We start from the raw sequence: 23746 nt of genomic DNA on the forward strand, positions 1-23746 counted from the left end.
CTCTCCCCGTACCTGCCTTCCCTGCCCCTCCTCATCCCCGTCTTATCGGCCCCAAAATTTCTTCTGATGAGAGTGTGAGGTTAGCCCCTGAGGACAGCTCTCTCTCTCTCTCTCTCTCTCTCTCTCTCTCTCTCTCTCTCTCTCTCTCTCTCTCTCTCTCTCTCTCTCTCTCTCTCTCTTGCATTTTCCATCTTTGTCACACACACACACACACATGGATAAGGATATGATGAAAAAAATAATTACCACTATGATCAGACCAAAGTTGGAGTATGTAAAATTCTTTGACTATTTGAATTCTAAAGTGGAGCACATCTTGACCCACTCTCCCTTCGCTGAAATCTCCATCCTAGGAGATTTCAATGTTCACCACCAGCTTTGGCTTTCATCCTCTTTCACTGACCATCCTGGTGAACAAGCCTACAACTTTGCTATCCTCAACGACCTAGAGCAGTTGGTCCAGCACCCTACACGTATTCCCGACCGTCTTGGAGATCGGCCCAACATTCTAGACCTCTTCCTTACCTCAAACCCTTCTGCTTATTCTGTCAAACTGTTCTCTCCGTTGGGCTCCTCCGATCACAATCTTATTTCTGCATCCTGTCCTATCGCTCCTGTACACCCTCTGGACCCACCGAAGAGGCGATGCTTCTGGCATTTTGCTTCAGCTCGGTGGGACAACCTGAGGATGCACTTTTCCGATTTCCCGTGGAATGATTATTGCTTCCAGGATAGAGACCCCTCTGTGTGTGCTCAGCGCATCACAGAGGTGATTGTCTCTGGAATGGAGGCATACATTCCTCGTTCTTTCTCTACTCCTCACGCAAAAAAGCCTTGGTTTAATCACGCTTGTTCTCGTGCTGTCAATGATAGAGAGGTAGCTCACAAAAAGTACCAGAGCCTTCAAACTAATGCTAATTATGAACTTTACATTTCTGCCCGAAATCGTGCCAAATCTATTCTCCGACTAACCAAAAATTCTTTCATTAATAGAAAATGTCAAAACCTTGCTTTCTCTAACTCTTCCCGTGACTTCTGGCATCTAGCCAAAAACATCTCCTCCAACTTCACTTCTTCATCTTTCCCTCCACTCCTCAGTCCTGATGGCAACACTGCCGTCTCATCTATCTCTAAGGCTGAACTCTTCTCTCAAACTTTTTCTAAAAACTCCACTCTGGACGATTCTGGGCATATTCCTCCTACTCATCCCCCCTCTGACTCCTTTTTGCCTGTTATAAAGATTCTTCAAAATGATGTTTTCTATGCCCTCTCTGGCCTCAATCCTCAGAAGGCTTATGGACCTGATGGAGTGCCTCCTATTGTCCTTAAAAACTGTGCCTCCGTGCTGTCACCCTGCCTGGCCAAACTCTTTCGCCTCTGCCTGTCAACATCTACCTTTCCTTCTTGCTGGAAGTATGCCTTCATACAGCCTGTACCTAAGAAGGGTGACCACTCCAATCCCTCAAACTACCGTCCTATAGCTTTACTTTCTTGTCTATCTAAAGCTTTTGAATCAATCCTTAACGGAAGATTCAAAAGCACCTTTCCACTTCTGACCTTCTATCTGATCGCCAGTATGGGTTCCGCAAGGGGCGTTCTACTGGTGATCTCCTAGCCTTCTTAACTGACTCTTGGTCATCGTCTCTTAGCCGTTTCGGTGAAACTTTTGCTATTGCGCTGGACATATCAAAAGCTTTTTGATAGGGTCTGGCACAAATCTTTGCTTTCAAAACTACCCTCCCACGGTTTCTATCCTTCTCTCTGTACCTTTATCTCCAGTTTCCTTTCTGACCGTTCTATTTCTGCCGTGGTAGACGGTCACTGTTCTTCTCCTAAATCTATTAACAGTGGTGTCCCACAGGGTTCTGTCCTATCTCCCACTCTTTTTCTGTTGTTCATTGATGATCTTCTTTCCAAAAGGAACTGTCCTATCCATTCCTCCTACGCCGATGATTCCACTCTGCATTATTCAACTTCTTTTAATAGAAGACCCACCCTTCAGGAACTTAACGACTCAAGGCTGGAGACTGCAGAACGCTTAGCCTCAGACCTTACTATTATTTCCGATTGGGGCAAGAAGAACCTGGTGTCCTTCAACGCCTCAAAAACACAGTTTCTCCACCTATCCACTCGACACAATCTTCCAAACAACTATCCCCTATTCTTTGACAACACCCAGCTATCACCTTCCTCAACACTAAACATTCTCGGTTTATCCTTAACTCAAAATCTCAACTGGAAACTTCATATCTCATCTCTTACTAAATCAGCTTCCTCGAGGCTGGGCGTTCTGTACCGTCTCCGCCAGTTCTTCTCCGCTGCACAGTTGCTGTCCATATACAGGGGCCTTGTCCGCCCTCGTATGGAGTATGCATCTCATGTGTGGGGGCTCCACTCACACAGCTCTTCTGGACAGAGTGGAGGCTAAGGCTCTTCGTCTCATCAGCTCTCCTCCTCATACTGATAGTCTTCTACCTCTTAAATTCCGCCGCAATGTTGCCTCTCTTTCTATCTTCTATCGATATTTCCATGCTGACTGCTCTTCTGAACTTGCTAACTGCATGCCTCCCCCCCTTCCGCGGCCCCGCTGCACTCGACTTTCTACTCATGCTCATCCCTATACTGTCCAAACCCCTTATGCAAGAGTTAACCAGCATCTTCACTCTTTCATCCCTCACGCTGGTAAACTCTGGAACAATCTTCCTTCATCTGTATTTCCTCCTGCCTACGACTTAAACTCTTTCAAGAGGAGGGTATCAGGACACCTCTCCTCCCAAAACTGACCTATCTTTCGGCCACCTCTTTGGATTCTTTTTAGGAGCAGTGAGTAGCGGGCTTTTTTTTTCATTAATGTTTGCTTTTTGTGTGCCCTTGAACTGTCTCCTTTGCTGTAAAAAAAAAAAAAAAAAAAAAAAAATGTGGAGGCAGTGTGGTCTCCTCATAAGAAGAAACACATAAAGAAACTAGAAAGAATACAAAGGATGGCAACAAAAATGGTTCCAGAGCTGGAGGGATTGACATACGAGGAAAGACTAAAGGAAATGGACTTAACAAACTACAGTACCCTCTCGAGTTTTGCGCCATCTGAGTTTCGCGATCCTCGAGTTTAGTGCTTAGTCCTATATTCTTACCATCATGACTTTTGCGCATTACCGCCACAAGTTTCGCGCTCCTTTGACATGTACGGGTCACGTCTACCTACCGTCGGCATCATGCGAGCTGCCTTAAAGGCGGTGTCCAACCATTGGGACTATGGGCAACTGTGGTTGTGGGTACGAGCGTGGGTACCTAAGGGTGTATGTAAAAAAACAGACGACGGCAGTGGCTGAGGAGTGAGGAGCAATGGAAGATGGACCACCAAGAGACTCGTAAAATGGACTGGCAGAGCTGCTTTGCTTGCTACTTGATTAACAAGATAAGAGAACACCCCGTGCTGGGGAACCACAGTCCAAAAAACTTTTTTCTCAAGTCTATGAAAATTGTAGATCTCCCAGTGATGTCTTCCTCTTCTTCTTCTTCTTTTGACCTGTAATGCATGGCAGCGACGGTGAAAAATAACAGTGGAAAATAGCAAAAGGGCATAGAAAACAAAAATCAGGGAAAGAAAAGAACAGAAAAACACCTAAGTTCAGGGTGAAGTGTTTAAGTGCGCACTTTGAAGTAAATAAGGGCCGCTTTCACAGTCACTTTGTTTGTTTTGATCGTTACCAATGGCGGCGATCGACGCTATAGTTTTCCACATGAAATTGGCCTATGGGGTAGTGGTGGCTGCAGAGAAAGCGACAGGTGTTGAGAGTGTGTGGTAAGGTGCGGGGCGAGGCTAACCCCGCAGCCGCCACGAGGTGCCGTTGTAAAGGGAATACCTCCAACACCATCACATCACATCACATCACTACCCATCGGCCAGTTTCACGTGGAAATACTAGAGCGGTGATCGCCGCCATTGGTAACAATCAATACAAACAAAATTACTGTGAAAGTGGCCCTAAGTGCATGTTGTGAAGCATAAAAGTGTGGAGGAGGAGGACCTAAGAAGCAATACAAAGCATTACAGGTCAAAAGAAGAAGAAGGTCCACTATACACTGGCCAGTGTTGCAAGAAATATCTTCCCGCTGAAATTAGTCATTCTGCTGTCCACCACGCATGCACGCTGTGGGGATACACAGCATTAAAAGTGTTAATTTGCCTGGATTTGTTCTTTTTTGTCCGCTTGTGGTCTTTGTGAGCGGTGAGGGAAATATGGAAGCAGTAAGCAAGTTGAACCTCTCTGCGAGCTATTTTGCGATTGCGGCGGCAGTTTACAATCAATAGGCATTGACAAGTCAATCATGATGTTAGTGATTTGATGATATATAACAGAAAGAGTTAGCAGATTATACCATAACACACAGAAAACTACCAGAAGCTATAGGTTTGTCCAACTGTACCACAGGTGACTGTGAGCAACCACCCTTACATTAGCAGACGACACCACGTGGATCACAAGCGTGTATTCAGAACTGCCAGCCAATTGTAAGGCAGCCGCCTTCAACTGTGGCTTGAAAACAAACTGTTCTTACTTCCTATTTTCTGCCTATTAACAAGGTACATATTTTGAGATAACAAGAGAGTAAATTCAAAAAAAATTGTGATAACAAGAGTCAAGTCGAAAAAAAAAAAAGAATGTTTTCCACAGGCTGGAACCAATATGCGCTTTTTCATGTATTTCAATACCTCGAGTTTTGTGATCCTCGAGTTTAGCGCTATACCTTCGGAATGAAGCAAGTGCGAAACTCGAGAGGGTACTGTAGAACAAAGAAGAGGCAGGGGAGACCTAATATAAATCTACAAATTATTGAGCAAAATGGAAGTAGATAACGAAGAGTTACTACTAAAAGAAGAAATTACCATCAGGAACACAAGAGGACATAGTAAAAAATTTAGGAAGGGGAGATGCTTGAGAGACATAAAAAAAATATATTCCCACAAAGAAGTATAGAGGTTTGGAACAGACTGAGTGAGGATGTAGTATCGGCGAGGAGTGTGCAAAGCTTTAAGGAAAAGTTGGATAAATGCAGATACGGGGACGGGACCACACGAGTGTAAAGCCCAGGCCCTGTAAAACTAAAACTAGGTGAATACATGCACACGCACACACTATTTTTACTTCAGTTGTATTTCTTTCCTTGCCTTCCTTCTTTCAGTTTCCTCCCATCATTTTGACCCTCCTCCTCCTCCCTCCCTCCCATCTTTTCCCCCCTCCTCCTCCACCCCTCCCATCCTCACGCCTCATGAGGGGGGGGGGGGGGGGGGGGTTGCTCCTTCTTGTGTGAGGGAGCATGGGCATTTGCCAAAGGCGGCCCATAGCAGGGAGCCGACAGACCGACTCTATCAGCGATTGAAATCTAGCCAACCAAGTTGGTCTGTCGACGAGGACTGGCGTGTCTCTGCTTCATGAGGGTTTGCATCTCCGCCCACTTCTCCCTCACTGCTCCGCCTTCACCTCATTTGACACTAGTAATCTCCAATTTGTTTGTTTCAATTCTTACTGATACATCATTCTACCATAAATTTCCCTTGTGCCTCGTTTATTTCCTTTCTACAATCAGTAACAACATAAGAAAGAGAAAGATAGAGAAGCAAAAAAAAAGAGAAAGTAAGAAAAAAAGACAAAGAAAAAAATGTATAGAAAGAGAAAGAAAGAAATGAGAGAAAAACGAAAGAAAAAAAGAAAGAAGAGAGAAAAAGGAAATGAGAAAGAAAGAATTAGAATGAAAAATATATAGACAGAAAGAGACAGAGACGGGAAGGAAAAATGAAAGAAAGAGAGGGAAAGAGAGAAAGAAAAAAAGAAAGAAAAAGTAAGAGGAGGAAAAAAGAGAAAGAAAGAAAATAAGAAAGAAAGAATTAAAATGAAAAAATATATTGAAAGAAAGAGAGAGACAGGAAGAGAAAAAAAAGAGAAAGATCGAAAGAAAAAAGAAATAATGAGAAAAAAGAATGAAATTAGGAAAAGAGAGAAAACAAAAAGAGGAAAAGAAAGAGAAACAGATAGACGGAAAGAATGAGAGAGAGAGAGAGAGAGAGAGAGAGAGAGAGAGAGAGAGAGAGAGAGAGAGAGAGAGAGAGAGAGAGAGAGAGAGAGAGAGAGAGAGAGAGAGAGAGAGAGAGAGAGAGAGAGAGAGAGAGAGAGAGATAAAGGAAAAAAGAGAAAAGTAAAAAAAAAAAAGAAAGGATGAAGGAAAGACAAATAAAGAAATAAAGATAAAGAGACAAAGAAAGAAAGAAAAGAAAGAGAAAGAAAGAGAAATGAAATATATATAAAGAAAGAAAAAGAAAGGAATAATGAAAGAAAGAACGAAAGAAAGAAAATGAGAAAGAAAGAATTAGAATGAAAAATATATACAGAGACAAAAACAGGAAGAGAAAAAGAAAGAGAGGTAAAGATAGAAAGAAAAAGAAAAAAAAGAGGAAGAAGAAAGAAAGAAAAAGAAAATGAAATAATAAGAAAGAAAGAAAGAGCCTCGATCCTGTTCTTAATCCACACTCCTGTTGTCTCCTGAAATGTGCAGGTGTGTGATGGGGCGGGGTCGCTGTGATAGGCTCAGAGCGAACTTCAAGGGAAAGGCTGAGGAAGTGAGAATCTGCCTCCTGCTCAGCTAAATGTGTATGATGAACAACGGCCCCGACTGTACCATCTTAATTGCCACTCTCTGCACTCTTCCAGCTTCTTTTATGTTTTTCTTTTAATGAGGAGACCAGACCACTGCTGCATACTCCAACCTTGGCCTTATCATTGTGGCTTATTTTCCTCATCATCTCATCCAGGTACACAAACGCTGTCCTTATGTACCTCAGCAAATTCATAGTTTGTCCCGTTATCCTGTTGATGTGTTTGTCCAGTGACATGTTCTCTGAGATAGTCACTCCCAAATCTTTTTCCTCCACTCCTCTGCATATTGTTTCACTTTCCATCTTGTAATCATATTCACATCTTCTGCCACTCCTACCAAACTCCATTTTTTTACATTTCCCAAGGTTGAACTCCATCTGCCATGTACCACTCCACTCCCATATTTTATCCAGGTCCCTCTGCAATGCCTCACAGTCCTTCACATTATTCAAACGTCAATAGTTTTGCATCATCTGCAAACAATCTCACATAGCTGGTCACTTCGTCCACCATATCATTTATATAAACAGCAAACATTATTGGTGCCAACACCGAACCTTGTGGGACCCCACTCATCACAGGGCAGCAGTTGGAAACCCTGTCCCTGATTATTGTCCTCATTTCCCTGTTTATTAGGAAGTCCTCCAGCCACTTAATAAGTCCATCATCCACTCCACCCCTATTTTTAATTTTCCAAATTAGTCTTCTGTGCGGTACTTTGTCACATGCTTTTTTCAAATCCAGGTACACTCCATCCCCCCCAGCCTTCTCTCTCTTGTATTGAATGTCACCCTTGAGTAATAACAGAATGTCACCCTTGAGTAATAACACAACAAGTTGGTGACACAAGATCTCCCTCTCCTGAATCCAAACTGGCAATCCAAGATAATTTTCTCACTTTCTAAGAAACCCGACCACCTGCTTTTAACCAGCCTCTCACATATCTTCGCAACCACACTAGTGAGTGTGTACAAGTGTACAGGAGTACAAATGTGTACAAGTGTGTGTGTGTGTGTGTGTGTGTGTGTAGTTAACACATTCACTGAGTGAGGACTGGGGTCTGACCATCAATCAATTTCAACCATTCGGTGCAGACCAGCATTGCCTTCTCTTCCATAGCACTTACAGCGGAACCTGCCCATAGAAGTAGCCCCAAACTGCCAATTCAGGGCAGGAAACGGGAAAATCACTTGGAATCTGGCGACCACTCAGAGGCCTAAACTCCTGCCATGAATTTTGATTTAGATCATGTCATGTTAATCTGAAGAAATTGTGTAATTTATGATATATGCTGGCTTTTAATGGCGTTAAAACAAATTTACGTAAATTAAACTCACAAAAAATGAGTTACCCGTAGATATGTTTCAGCATAATACAACAATACCCACTACATAAACATCTAACTATAAAAAGAAAAAATATAAACTGCCAAGCATGTGATGCCATGCCCTTCGACATAACATGACCTTGTATCCCTAAAAAACAACACAACACAACACTATACCAGGACAAAACACTAAGCAACACAAAAACACAAATGCAAATCTGACACCACACAACAGCAAACACTGCACCCAGCACCACACAGCCTTACCTGTGGCCTGTCATCTGCCTTGAGCCTCTGTAGCACCTGGCAGGCCAGTCCTCGCCATAGGGAGTCATCGCCCCCCGCCACAGCCAGCTGCGTCAGGCACGGCGTTAGGTGAGCACGTACCCGCCTCTTGTATAGGATGACACCCCCCACCTCGTTGTCCAGCTGGGGAGAAGGAACACTATTTGACTTGGTCTTTTCTCTTTATGCAGAGATGGGAAATACATACACACATACAGTAATCTCTAGCTATATCGCGGTCTCACTGTATTGCGGATTTTTAAATTGTATACAGTCAAGTCGTGTATGACGTGGACTCGTAAGGCGCGGTTTCCTATGACGTGGTATGGTTTCAGAACCGTATGTTCAAATCATGCGGGTAAAACCATCTATGACGCGGTTTGTGGCCAAACAAGCGCAGAGTTTCCAGGTAGGATTTTTTTCCGAGGGGAAAATCTCATGGCGGTTGGGTTGGTTTTTGGGAGGATCTCTCTCTCTCTCTCTCTCTCTCTCTCTCTCTCTCTCTCTCTCTCTCTCCACATATTTTTGTATTCAGTAAGTTACAAAATTAATTATCCTCACTATCAGAATGATCATATAGCCAAAATTTATAAATAGAGACAAGAAGAACGTTCGCAGTCGGCTGCCGTGGCTCTCACTCAAATTCCAAGTCACAGTCATGGCGCGTGCTCCCCGACTGCTCCGCATCTCTTCCCGTCAATCTTTTCCCCCTCCTTTGCAGGACGTCACGGCCCCGCCTCACTGCCGTGGCACCACCTTACTTGTGCCACCTGGGCCTCTCCATCCAGGACATCACGGCCCCACCTCACTGCCGCTTCACCACTTAACTTGTGGCTCCTGGGCCCTTCCATCCGGGACTCCTCGTCAATGCCTTGTAACTCAATGCTGGGATTGTTACCATTCTCCCGCATCGCCCTATCCAGTGGATGGTATCGCTACACACCTACGGCGACAGGCAAGACTTGTGTGTGTGTTAAGTGATGAGGCGATTAAATGTTAAACTTTCCCTGTGGTTTATATCTCGTCTGCCCCCGTGAAGTTGAGGGATACCGGGCCTAAAGAGGGAATTGGTCTGGCACATTACCTTCATCTTACAATGCCTGGTCACATTCCTTCACAGTGTCAAAAACATTCATAGTTTTCAGGAAAAATATAACAAACTAGTTTAAGAGAGGATATAACAAGCGGGAATCAATCCTTAACAAATCTGAGTAAAAATACACACATGTACCCACCAGGTCAGTTAGAGGAGCAGACAGAAGCTCAAATCTTTCTGGTGTGACGAAGCCCACTGAGTCATGTTTGAACACTTTGGTGAGTGTGTTCAGAAGGGCCTCCAAAAGTTTGCATGTACACTCTGCTGCTTCTTTGCCTTCTCCAAACACCTGGTGAGAAAATATAGTAAAATAATTTAACTGCATGCACTCATTATTCTGAGACTAAGTCTAGAGGTCTTGTGTGTGCTTGTGTCTAGAGGTTCATCTGGTTGTAGTAAACAGGATTAGAGTTGGTCTGCCTCACATATCCTTCTATCCAGCTTAGTTTTAAAGTCATGCATGTTCCTTGGCTGCACCGCCTCCTCACCCAATTCCTCCCAAACATCAGTTCTTCTGCTACATGGGAAACTAAATTTCTGGACATCATTACCCCATCTAGTGTACTGATGACCTCTTGGTCTTCCATTATCTAAGTCTAGAAATCCTCCACATTTTCTAGTCCCCTCACTGCCATAAACATCGTTGGTAACTTCTGCCTTCCAACTAAGTCAGTTTCAAAATACCAAATCTCTCCTCAAATGATAATTGTCCTAAGTTTGGTGCCAATATAGTTTCATTTTACTATTTTTTCAAAGTTCCTTACATGCTTTTCCTTGTACACTGAGGTGCCATGATAAGCATTTTTCTAACTAGCGATTTTAAGTCTAGCAACAGGATAAAAATAGTCCTGAACTTCATAACTGACAACCAAAGCTGTGGAACTAGTGAAAATATTTCCACTGGTTGGGAGGACTGAGTGGGCAAGTTGAGTCAAGACAGTCCAAGGAGTTGTTGTGCTGGGGGTTGCTGGGGAAGAGTGTGCCAGTGCCTGTTGGGGCTGGGCAAGTACAGTACTGTCTCCAAGTTTGCGATAAATAGGTCGATGCTGCGGGTCACAAACATTGATATCGCAAACTTTGAACCATTATTCTATGTGGAAAATTGAGAACCATCGATATCTTGTGCCTGGCCACCCATCAGGGTGGCCAGGCGCATGTGTGCAGACAGCCCCAGCCCGGCGCTGGGCCTGAGCAGCTGACGGGCGGCTGATGATGGTGATGGTGGTGATGAGTGTCGGCGGTGTGGCCTTTGCATCGGCGCCGCCTGAATGGTGTTTTTGTCAGGGTCTGTGTGTGTGTGGCTGTGTTTGATGTGGGTTTGGGCTTCTCAATTTGCTGATTCTTGTTTTCCACATGTTGCGTGGGACCCCTTTCTTTTCTTCCACCTCTTCTTTTTGAAAAGGAAGAGATGGAAGAAAGGAAAGGGGTCCCGTGCAACATGGAGAAAGTGAGAATTGGCATACTGAGGAGCCTGGGCCCACAATGGGCACAGCTACACACACGCGGGCCCCAGCGAAAATGCTGTTTGGGTGGCGCCAATGCGGGGGCCACGCCGCCGACACTCATCACCACCATCGCCATTATCAGCCGCCCGTCAGCTGCTCGGGCCCAGCGCGCGGTCGGGGCTGCTCGCACACATGCACCTGACTGCCCGGATCCCACTCACCATGCTTTCTGAGGCCAATGGAAAGGTCCAGGGGGTGGGTAAGAGCGAGAATGGGAGTCAAGGATCACAACAAGGTGTGAAAAAACACGGTTTTAGCAGCCTTTTCCTTTTCCTTTCGAGTCATATCGCAATTTCAGTTTTCAATAAAAAAATAAAATAAAAAATTGGGGTCCCTATCACAAACTCGGTGAATCGCAAACTTGAAACACGCAATCCTGGAGACAGTACTGCACTGCTGACTGCTCTTCTGAAGTTGCTAACTGCATGCCTCCCCTCTCCTTCGCCCCGCTGCACCCAACTTCCTGCACCAGTACACTACAACAGTTAACTACAACTTTGACATGCATTTATGAACCAGACCAACCACGAACCATAACCAACACCAACACTAGAACAACAAAAATGGCTGCCATTAGTGCCAGCATCGCTCACTGTCACAGGCATTGCCAGAGTAAATAGGGCCTCCCAGATTGTCACTGACCCTCAACAACAAAAATAACAAGAACAACAACAGCAACATGTTACTGACCTGTACACTGCCCTTAGGTCTGGGTCATGCCTTCAGGTAATGCAACATTTGGTGTTCATGACACATTTTTTTTTACAACAAAAGAGTCAACTCAAGGGCAACAAAAAGTGTAGAAAAAAAGCCCGCTACTTGCCGCTCCCACAACAGAAGATAGTATAGAGTAGCCAAGACAGAGGTCAGTTTTGGGTGGAGAGGTGTCTTGATACACTCTCCTTGAAAGAGGTCAAGTTATAGGCAGGAGGAAATACAGATGAAGGAAGGCTGTTCCAGAGTTTACCAGTGTAAGGGATGAAAGAGTGAAGATACTGGTCAACTCTTGCATAAGGGGTTTGGACAGTATAGGGATGAGCTAGAGTGGACAGTCGAGTGCAGCGGGGCCGCGGGAGGGGGGTAGGCATGCAGTTAGCAGGTTCAAAAGAGCAGTCAGCGTGAAAATATCGATAGAAGATAGAGAGGCAACATGGTGGCGGAATTGAGGAGGTAGAAGACTATCAGTAAGAGGAGGAGAACTGATGAGACAAAGAGCCTTAGACTCCACTCTGTCCAGAAGAGCTGTGTGAGTGGAGCCCCCCCAAACGTGAGATGCATACTCCATACGAAGGTGGACAAAGCCCCTGTAAATGGAAAGCATTTGTGCGGTGACGATACAGAACGCCCAGCCTCGAGGAAGCTGATTTAACGAGAGAGATGTGAAGTTTCTAGTTGAGATTTTGAGCTAAGGATAGACCGAGAATATTTGGTGTTGAAGAAGGTGACAGCTGTTATCGAAGAGTAGGGGATAGGTGTTTGGAAGATTGTGTCGAGTAGATCGGTGGAGAAATTGGTTTTTTGAGGCATTGAAGGACACAAGGTTCCTTTTACCCCAGTTGGAAATGGGAGCAAGGTCTGAGGTTAAGCATTCTGCAGCCTCCAGTCTGGAGTCTTGTAATTCCTGTTGAGAGGGTCTTCTGCTGAAAGAAGTTGAATAATGCAGAGTGGAGTCATCAGCATATGAGTGGACAGGACAGTTTGTTATGGAAAGAAGATCATTGATGAATAACAGGAAGAGAGTGGGTGATAGGACAGAGCCCTGTGGAACACCACTGTTGATAGGTTTAGGGGAAGAACAGTGACCGTCTACCACAGTGGAGACAGAACGGCCGTAAAGGAAACTGGAGATAAAGGAACAGAGAGAGGGATAGAAACCATAAGAGGGCAGTTTAAAAACCAAAGGTTTGTGCCAGACCCTATCAAAGGGTTTCGATATGTCTAGGGCAACAGAGAAAGTTTCACCAAAACGGCTAAGAGAGGATGACCAAGAGTCAGTTAAAAGAGCAAGAAGATCGCCAGTAAAACGACCCTTGCAGAACCTGTACTGGCGATCAGATAGGTCAGATGTGGAAAGGTTTGGTTAAGGATTGATTCAAAAGCTTTAGATACAGGAAAGTAAAGCTATAGGGCGGTAGTTTGAAGGAAAGTTGGAAAGTTTCGTTTAGTTGGCGCAACATCTGTGGTCATATGCCGGAGATAGACAGGAGGGGGAAGGAATTATAGGAGAAGGGAACAGATCCCAGGAGACAGGACACAACCCCCGATTAATACCTGGTACCCATTCACTGCTGGGAAAAGCCACCCAAATTTTTCCACTCCGCCCGGGAATCGAACCCAAGCTCTCGCGATTGTGAGGCGAGTGTGCTAACCACTGCACCACGAAGCCCCCTGGTAGTTTGAAGGATTGGAGCGGTCACCCTTCTTAGGCACAGGTTATATGAAGGCGTACTTCCAGCAGGAAGGAAAGGTAGATGTTGACGGGCAGAGGCGAAAGAGTTTGGCCAGGCAGGGTGTCAGCATGGAGGCACAGTTTTTAAGGACAATAGGAGGCACTCTATTAGATCCATAAGCCTTCTGAGAGTTGAGGCCAGAGAAGGCATAGAAAACTTTAAGGACAATAGGAGGCACTCTATTAGATCCATAAGCCTTCTGAGAGTTGAGGCCAGAGAAAGCATAGAAAACATCATTATGAAGAATCTTAATAACAGGCATAAAGGAGTCAGAGGGGGGATGAGTAGGAGGAATATGCCCAGAATTCCTCCCAGAATCGCCCAGAGTGGAGTTTTTAGAGAAAGTTTGAGTGAAGAGTTCAGCCTGAGATGGCAGTGCTGCCATCAGGGTTAAGGAGAGGAGGGAAAGATGAAGAAGTGAAAATGGAGGAGATATTTTTGGCCAAGTGCAAGAAGTCATGGGAAAAATTAGAAAAGCAAGGTTTTGACATTTTCTATTTATGAAAGAGCTTTTGGTAAGCTGAAGAATAGATTTTGCACGATTCTGGGCAGAAATATAAAGATCATGGTTAGCAGGAGTGCGAAGGCTCTGGTACCTTTTGTGATCTGCCTCTCTGTCTTTGATAGCACTGCAGGTGGACTTTAACCTTATTTAAGTTTTATCCATTGCTGCAAATCCAACACGCTGCACAGCAAGCAGCAAGTAAAGACAGACCTACAAGGCCTGCAAACAACTTCCACTCCAACAACCTTTGTTCATGGCTTCCAGTGAGCAACTCTGGCCTGGGTGCAGGGTTGGAAAAAATCATGATTTTTTTTCTTTAAAAAAAAAAAAAAAAAAAAAAAAAAAAAAAAAAAAAATCAATTTATTTGATTTAAATCGGATTTTTTTTTATTTAAATAATTTTTTTGCATAAATCCTTGTTTTTTTCCAATTTTTTTTTTTTTTTTTTTTTTTTTTTTTTTTTTTACGTGTTCCCTTGTAGCACCGGTAGCCTTTCTTCAGGGGCTGGTGGTAAGCCCAAGTCCGTCATGGCGCAGGCATTTTTTATAGTGGCGCCATTTAGTCTTAGCTCATGCTGCCCCCAGAACTCATTCTTGATTAACTTGGACATTTTTTTCTTGAGTCTGGGTTGATGGGTGGTCTTCAGAACAGCAAGTGGGTAGTCTCAGTCCCTTCGGTGGTAATTGAATAATGCCAGGGGGTAGCGTGGGGATTCGAACCCACGTCCTCTAGAACGCGGTGAATGCAGGGCCTGCACGCTAACCATTCAGCCTTATGAGTCCATTTTCTTGTATTAAACTTGGACAATGTTAAATGAAACCACAGTTTAATATACATTTCTAAAGATGAGTTTTTCACATAAAAATCATAAGAAGGACTAATAGTTTATCTTTTCTATGCTTTTGAATATTTTTCTTGTAAGAGATAGCAAGGATTCACTGATGCCTGACTTGCTAGAGGACCAGTACAAGATTAGTAAATTTGATACTTTTTCTGCAACTTCTGGTCAAGCTCGAGCGAAAACAACTGAAGCTAGGAAGGCGTGTTTGGTGGCAAATGAAAGCTCTTTTAATACGGATTAATAATCAGTAGACAAAATTGGAAAGCATTAAATAAATAAAAAAGTTAAAAGCAAAAAACTAGGACGTGTCCAAATCGCGGCAAAAGGCAAAAGGCTATTTTGTGACGGCCCGACGACGAACTTGGAATCGAGCTATCAAAAAATCCTTTGAGTTGGTCAAACTACATTGCCAAGAGGGGCTACATGCCAAATTACTGCCTTCTAGAGGCAATAGCAAGGCCACACTAGATGAAAACGGCAAAGTGTCTGGAGTTCGTCAAAATCACTCTCGACAGGGTTTAAGTTTCAAGCTCTAGCGACGAAACTATTGGGAGTAGGGAAATGTTATGCACCATATTGGAAAGCACATTCGCAGGGCTAAATCATTTGTTAAATAAGTTTTTTGAAATTCTCAAAAAATGAGAGGGTTTCAAGGTTGGGAACTCAAAAATAGATTTTTTTCAATCATTTTTTGAGAATTTATTTGATTTTTCACCCTTTCGAGTCAGTTTTCGAGCCCGGTCATTAATAAAAAATATAGCCCTTTCATTTTGCCATCAATTGATACCAAAAATTTTACTGTAGCCCCAGAAATAAGGGAGTTATGGCGATTCGCACCAAAGCGGTTGATTTTCCAAAATTCGCAGCTTAATGACAAGGGCGACACAAAATAAAAAAGTAAGTCGTCCATTACTTGAGATGTCACTGTATATATATATATATATATATATATATATATATATATATATATATATATATATATATATATTTATATATATATATATATATATATATATATATATAAACTAATCCCTCGCCATATCACGGTTCACTTATCGCGCATTTTTCTATTGTATCATATCGCGGATTTTTCGCTATATCGCGGGAGTTTGAGGTAGAATAAGCATTTTCTTGCCTAAAAAATGAAAACGATATAAATCAACATAAGTAGGAAAACACCTAAATATGCACCTACGTCACCCGCCTATTTTTTATTTTTCCGTCGCGGCGTATTGCGCCGTTAAGTCTTTTCCCTGGTTCACTCCTCCCCCACTTCCTTTCTTTCTTCTCCCTCTCCGTCCCCGTATTTTTCTCCTCATTTCTTTCTTCCTTTCCTTTCCCTTCCCTCCCAGTTTTCTCTTTTAATCACTTTCCCTCCCACTCATCTTTTCTCACTCCCTTTTTCCTCACCTTTACCTGACCCTCCCTACCTCTCTCTTTTAATCTCTTTCCCTCCCACTCACACCCTTTCTCTCCCCCTCTTTCCTCACCTTTACCTGACCCTCCCTACCTCTCTCTTTTAATCTCTTTCCCTCCCACTCACACCCTTTCTCTCCCCCTCTTTCCTCACCTTTACCTGACCCTCCCTACCTCTCTCTTCTTTTCCCGTCATATTTTATCCACTCATTTCCCTTGTTTCCTTCTTTCTCACACCCTTTATCTTAGCCTTATCTCTAACTCTATCACTCTTCCTCCCCTTCTCCTTCCCCATTAGATTATATGAACACACACACACACACACACACACACACACACACACACACACACACACACAGAAGGTGAAATGGAAAGGGTGTGGGGAAGGAGGGGTGGAAGTGAGTCAGGTCAGGTGACCTGACTCTCCCTCAGGACCTCACCTGACTCTGCCTCAGGACCTGACATGGCTCTCCCCACTGTCCCTCCCTCCCCACACCCTTCTCCTTGTTTTCATCCTCTTCATCTCTACCTGTTTCCTCCACTACTTTTCCTTGTTCTCCCTTCTTACATCTCTATCAGTATTTTTCATGACTCACTCTGTCCCTCTCTTCCCTTTCCCCTTCCATATTTACCTAATTGTGATATAAAAGAAGTGAGCTGTGCTCATATTGTCCTTTCTCTGAGTTTTCTTACGCCCCGCCAAACTAATTCCTGCGCAAAGTTCGTATTTACGAAGCAAATATCGAAAGTCGAAACAACGCGTCGTAACAACAAAACGTCGTAGGAAGTGTTTATAAGAGTGTGGGAAAGGTCAATAGGAGTGTGGGAAAGATTTGTAAGAGTGTAAGGAAGGTTTATAAAGCCTTAATATTTATATAAATAATAAAAAAAAATATAAGGTTGCTACTTTGCGGATTTTCGCCTACCACGGGGGGTTCTGGAACCTAACCCCCGCGATAGACGAGGGATTACTGTGTGTGTATATATATATATATATATATATATATATATATATATATATATATATATATATATATATATATATATATATATATATATATATATATATATATATATATATATATATATATATATATATATATATATATATATATATATATATATATATATATATATATATATTTAAAACATTAAATACTTTACTCTTGATAAAACACTTAAATCATTTTAAATACAGTATATTAAATTTTGATTTAAATTGTGATTTTTTTACTATGATTTAAATCAATTTAAATCATTTGATTTAAATAAAAAAAACCTGCCCTGGGAGGCACAGGTTCCTCGGCCAAATGAATGAGTGTCTGCATAATTTGAGCGTGAAGGCGTATACTCACAGGTGGAGCCTCTCCATTACCAAGACGGGCGAGCAGAGTCACGGTAGGAGGCAGCAGCGCCTCGGCCAGGTGTGCCGCCACAAACAACACCTGGTAGGTGCTCACCAGGTGTTCAGCAAACCTGTCAACAAACAAATTGTTAAGATATGCATACAGATCAGAGAGCACATCAGCTACACAACTGGTACACATTCGCTTATACAGCTATGCACTCAGTGACAACAACAAAACATGAATACACTCACTACATTAATGTACACTCCCCTGAACCCAGAGCCACTTAACCCATACAGAGTTGCGTGTGGAAAATTTGCAGATTTTTGTGCTGGTCAATAAAGCATCGTGTGTGTGTGTGTGTATGTGTGTGTGTGTGTGTGTGTGAATTTTATGCATTTGTGTTCTGCGTGATTTCCCAGCACTGAGTGGCCTGCAGGTGGAAGGGAGGCATCCTGCCCCACCTTGGGGGGGACTCGGAAAGAATTTTGAGGCCTACCAGTTTGTATCTGGCCCCGCACAGCAGTGAGGCCGTGGTGGAGGACGATGTTGGGGCAGGGAGGTGGTCAGGTCGTAGGGAAGGCTTTGGGAGTGCAGGGGGTGCTTTGTAGGGAGGCATTATTTTCACAGTGCCACATCTACAGATGCAATAAAGTATGGAGGTAAAGAAAGAACTGGTATAGCAGGTGACAACACCGGCCAGAGGGGCTGGGGGGGGGCTGTCTGGGCAGGCGGAGTGGAGGAGAGTGTGGGGGGTGTCCAGTGGGTCTTGATGATTAGGAAGGGGTGTTACACAGGTGTGCACCATTGCATGGTGTGCCCAGGCTTACTGGTTTACCACAAGGCGATTGTTATGACCGCTGGACACAGCCGCCAACTGTCTCAGGAGGATGGAGCCCCAAAATGTAATGTTTAAAGCAGATGTGAATTAAATGATTACTATTTTCCTTACTTCTAGGTTAAGTACTATGTATCAGAGTATGCGAGAATAAATAGTAAAAAATGGCCAATGCCACCAAAACCTTATTTTGGGGTGTCGACGCTGTAAGGGTTAAACTGTTTCCATTACACCATCCTGTTATTACAACCCAATCCCTGTAGAGCAGCAAAAAAAATATAATCCCTCAAAGAAATTTTCTTTCCCAGATGTTAAAATTACAAGGGAGATACAGCAAGCCCTCCATACATTGCAGTGACTGAGGGAGACTTTTTAAATTTTTTTACAGCAAAGGAAGCAGCTCCGTGGCTAATGAAATGAGAAAAAAAACCGATTAATCACTCTGCTGCTCCTGTAATATAAAGTAAAAAGTGGCCACAAGAAAGGTCGATTTCGGGAGGAGAGGTGTCCTGACACTCCTCCCTTGAAGGAGGCTTTATTGGGCAGGAGGAAACACAGACAAAGGAAGGCTGTTCCAGAGTTCACCAGTGAAAGGAATGAAAGAATGAGTGAAGAATGATGCATTAGGGATTTGGACAGAGTAAGGATTGGCTGTTCATGACATCATGTATTGTATTAACCCTTTCACTATGGCCGGGTGAAAACAGCGCCCCGCCCTGTATCCAGGATGGCCGCGCAGGCTAAATTTCAAATGTGACTTCTGATTTTAACAAGTTTTCAGCCATAATCTCAACATAATCGTCATGTATTATATATAAAAACATGCAAAATTAAATGGTACACATTAAGAAACAAATTATTTGACAATTTTGAGATATATGCATAAATATAGAGAAATTTGCAAGAGATTAGCATAGCTGGGCACGATAACAGAAAACCTTATTCCTGATCCCGATAACTGATAACGAAGAACCTTATCGGTGATAACCGATATTCGTTAACTGGAGACACAAATATAGGCGATAACCGATACAAATCCACAATTCCGATACTAGCTAGCGGTAAGTCCGATAGGCGAAAACGATACTATATTGATATTTCAAATAGAAAACATATATGAATTCAAATTTTCATTGTCTGTATTTTAGAAAACTTACAAAACCTGAAAACCACTCATTGACACGTACTACATATGGACGGTAATACTAGAAACGCCTGAACCGGTGTTGTGTTATTTGGCGTCCCCACCGTCAAAAGCTGGCGCTTTTGTTTACAAACACAGGTCTCTCGTGAACTGCACATGCTCAGACCAGCAAGCGTAGACCTGTAGTAGACCTGTACAGTCTCACAAAGCTTTTTAACTGTAATTAAGAGTTGCTGGAAGGCTGAATCAGACATACAGTACCACTACCACCATCCTTGCTGTTTCAAGAACGACACTCTGTACCAATTGTATTTATACGTACAGAGTGTCGTTCTAAAAACTGCGAGGATGGTGGTACTGTATGCATGTCTGATTCAGACTTCCAGCAACTCTTAATGTGTTAAAAATCTTTGTGAGACTGTACAGGTCTACAGTTACTGGTATGAGCATGCGCAGTTTACAAGAGACCAGTGTTTGTAAACAAAAGCGCCAGCTTTTGACGATGGGACACCAAATAACACAACAACGGGTCACCCCACTGACTCTCCTCGTGACGACGGCGACGCGGCCGCCATCACTACTTATTCAGTTATTCTTACTTATCACCATTAACACACTACCAGTCACTTCAGTAAAGAAGCACTGAAGCACTGAGAACCGTAACACTGGCACTCACTCCGTCACTCGAGATGCAGCTGAGAGGCCACGCGGCACGCCGCCACGTGATAACACAAGCCGCTGGTCTCTGTTTGGGCTCTTTACAATGGGATCACAAATTTCAGGCAGTGAATAATCATTTTTGGGGCAAAGTTAAATGATTTTTCTCTTTGATATAGTGATTTTTGAGTCTTACATAAATAAATAACCTAGTGTTTTAATGTTGATCTAAGTATGAAATCTCTTCACCGAAGATATTTTATACCCCGAAGTTTTTTCATACAACACCGGGTGCCTGGGCCACGCATGCGCAGTAGGGAGGAGACAACGTTTTTTTTCTGAGGCGGAAAAAAATAGCGATTATCGCTAGTTTGGTTACAAAAGTAACGAAGATATCGATATATACATAAATAAGTTGCGGATGGCCGATAAACCGATTTTGTTATCAGCGATGAAGTATCGCGATAACTTATTGCGATAACGCCCAGCTATGGAGATTAGCATCTCTCTCTCTCTCTCTCTCTCTCTCTCTCTCTCTCTCTCTCTCTCTCTCTCTCTCTCTCTCTCTCTCACACACACACACACACACACACACACACACACACACACACACACATGGCCAAGATGGCGGACAGACACAGCTGAACTCCTGACGTGTCTTCAATACTATCATCAGGCTGCGCGGGAACTAAACTCTAGACGTGGAAATTAAGGTGGGAGCCGTGCTAAGTGGTAATCGTGCTGTCCCGAAGTATTAAAGGCTGAGAACAATGGATAACACTGAATAATGAGCGAGGAGAAGGCGGGGGCGACGGCTTTGTCGCCACTGCCGGGTTTGTTTACACCGGTAAGCAGGGGAGCCAGGACAAGGGACAATGATTTTGAAAGTTTCTCCGAAGACATGGATAGGCCACAGAGACCGAGACATTATGTTGAGAAGGAGACTTATTGACCTGGAAAGGGAGATGAAGGAAATGAAGGACAGAAAGGGGATGCTGGAGAGAGGTTGACGTCCTAAAGACAGAGAAAAATGTTTGGAAAAATGCATACAATGACCTGCACAAGCACGCAATGTTAAATGAGAAGACAGAGGATACAGAGGTTAAAGTCAAGGAAATAAAGGAAATGCATAAAGTCTGGAAGGAGGAACAGGAAAAGGAGAATGTTAGCTTTAAGAAAATTTTGGAGGAGCAAGTCAAGGCTAAGGATGAAAATTGTGGAGGAGCAAGTCAAGGCTAAGGATGAAAATTGTGGAGGAGCAAGTCAAGGCTAAGGATGAAAATTGTGGAGGAGCAAGTCAAGGCTAAGGATGAAAATTGTGGAGGAGCAAGTCAAGGCAAAGGATGAAAATTGTGGAGGAGCAAGTCAAGGCTAAGGATGAAAATTGTGGAGGAGCAAGTCAAGGCTAAGGATGAAAATTGTGGAGGAGCAAGTCAAGGCTAAGGATGAAAATTGTGGAGGAGCAAGTCAAGGCTAAGGATGAAGCAATAACTGAAAAGGTGATCAAGGTGATAAAAGAAAAACAGAAACAGTGAGGGACACGGCTGAAAAAAGAAGTCTGTAATAGTGGTGGGCATTAATGAAGAGCACATGCCAATCAGACATACAAGGGAAAAGAAAGACAGGAAGGCAGTGGAGCAAGTAATTGAAGCAATTCAGGAAGAAGGTCATGAGCTGGTAGGGGAGATTGAAGAAGTATTCAGGCTTGGAAAGTATGAAGAAGGAGCCCAACGACCAGTAAAAATTAGATTTAGGTCTCAAGTGGCTGCAGAAGAAGTGGTGGGAAGGTCATGGAAGTTAGCAAGAACAGAGACCTACAAAAAAGTCTGGGTAAGGAAGGACAGAAGTTTGGAGGAAAGGAACACGATAAGAAACTTGAAGAATCAAGCCAACGAAAAGAATGAAGGAAGATCAGAAGAGGAAAAGAAAACATTTTTCTGGAGAGTGATGGACATGGACCTAAGGAAGTGGTACAGAAGGGAGGAGGAGACAGCTTGAAGGTGGCATAATTAATGTGAACGGGTCAATATCGTCAATGGTAGAAATAGGAGATTACCTGAGTAAGGAAAACCAATGTTATGGGGATTACGGAAACCAAACTGACTGGTAGTATAGATGCATTTAACATAGGGGATGGTAAATATAATGTATGGATGAGAAATAGAGAAAATGAACAAGGAGTGATGCTATTGTTGAAAAAAGAATGGACAGTGGAGGGTGTCACCTATGGCGAAGGGGAAGCGGAGGTCTTGAGTGTGGGAATAAGACTGCAAAGGGGAGGGTGCAGAAATATCGTAGTGGTGTGTGTCCCTCCAAAAACCAATTCATGGACAGAAGAATTGTACAAGAAGAAGCTGGAAGACACATTGGATTGCCTAAGGAGATTGCTGGAGGAGAAGGATGAGATTCTGATAATGGGAGATTTTAATTGTAAGGAAGTGTCATGGGAAAACTGGTCAACGGAAGGAAGTGAAGCTTCATGGGGGAACAAGGTTTTGGAATTGGTTATAGATAACGTCCTCACACAGTGGGTGGAGGAAAATGCAAGATTCAGAGGAGAAGGCGAACCATCTAGATTGTACTTGATAATCACCAGGGAGCCAGATACCAAAGAGGAGATGAACTGTAAGAGCCCTATTGGGAAGAGCGATCACGTACTTATCGAGTACTTTTTTTTTTTTTTTTTTTTTTTTTTACAACAAAGGAGACACCTCAAGGGCACACAAAAAAAGGAAACAATAATAAAAAAAATGCCCGTTACTCGCTGCTCCCAAAAAAGTATCAAAAGAGGTGGCCGAAAGAGAGGTCAATTTCGGGAGGAGAGATGTCCTGATACCCTTCTCTTGAAAGAGTTCAAGTCGTAGGCAGGAGGAAATACAGATGAAGGGAGATTGTTCCAGAGTTTACCAGCGTGAGGGATGAAAGAGTGAAGATGCTGGTTAACTCTTGCGTAAGGGATTTGGACAGTAAAGGGATGAGCATGAGTAGAAAGTCATGTGCAGCAGGGCTGTGGGAGGGGGGGAGGCATGCAGTTAGCAAGTTCAGAAGAGCAGTCAGCATGGAAATATTGATAGAAGATAGAAAGAGAGGCAACATGGCGATGGAATTTAAGAGGTAGAAGACTATCAGTAGGAGGAGGAGAGCTGATGAGACGAAGAGCCTTAGACTCCACTCTGTCCAGAAGAGCTGTGTGAGTGGAGCCCCCCCACACATGAGATGCATACTCCATACGAGGGCGGACAAGGCCCCTGTATATGGATAGCAACTGCACGGGGGAGAAGAACTGGCGGAGACGGTACAGAACGCCCAACCTCGAGGAAGCTGATTTAGCGAGAGAGGTGATGTGAAGTTTTCAGTTGAGATTTTGAGTTAAGGATGGACCGAGGATGTTTAGTGTTGAAGATGGTGATAGCTGAGTGTTGTCGAAGAATAGGGGATAGGTGTTTGGAAGATTGTGTCGAGTTGATAGGTGGAGAAATTGGGTTTTTGAGGCATAGAAGGACACAAGGTTCCTTCTGCCCCAATTGGAAATGATAGCAAGGTTTGAGGTTAAGCGTTCTGCAGCCTCCAGTCTGGAGTCGTGTACTTCCTGTTGTGATGGTCTTCTGTTGAAAGAAGTTGAATAATGCAGAGTGGAGTCGTTGGCGTATGAGTGGACAGGACAGTTTGTTATGGAAAGA

At 43.4% G+C, this 23746-nt stretch overlaps 1 protein-coding gene across 1 annotated transcript in view; it reads right to left on the minus strand.

The window, feature by feature from the left end:
• The window catches only part of LOC126985197 (HEAT repeat-containing protein 1-like), a 125256-nt gene that overhangs the window by 10556 nt on the left and 90954 nt on the right, over positions 1-23746 (minus strand). The window contains exons 20-22 of the mRNA XM_050839754.1: positions 17434-17554; positions 9501-9650; positions 8248-8409 (exon numbers count right to left, since the gene is read on the minus strand). Of these exons, the coding sequence (XP_050695711.1) occupies positions 8248-8409; positions 9501-9650; positions 17434-17554 (433 nt within the window). The remainder of the gene's footprint in view (positions 1-8247; positions 8410-9500; positions 9651-17433; positions 17555-23746) is intronic.

The sequence above is a fragment of the Eriocheir sinensis genome, chromosome 59 (assembly GCF_024679095.1).
Source record: "Eriocheir sinensis breed Jianghai 21 chromosome 59, ASM2467909v1, whole genome shotgun sequence".
Classification (NCBI taxonomy): domain Eukaryota; kingdom Metazoa; phylum Arthropoda; class Malacostraca; order Decapoda; family Varunidae; genus Eriocheir; species Eriocheir sinensis.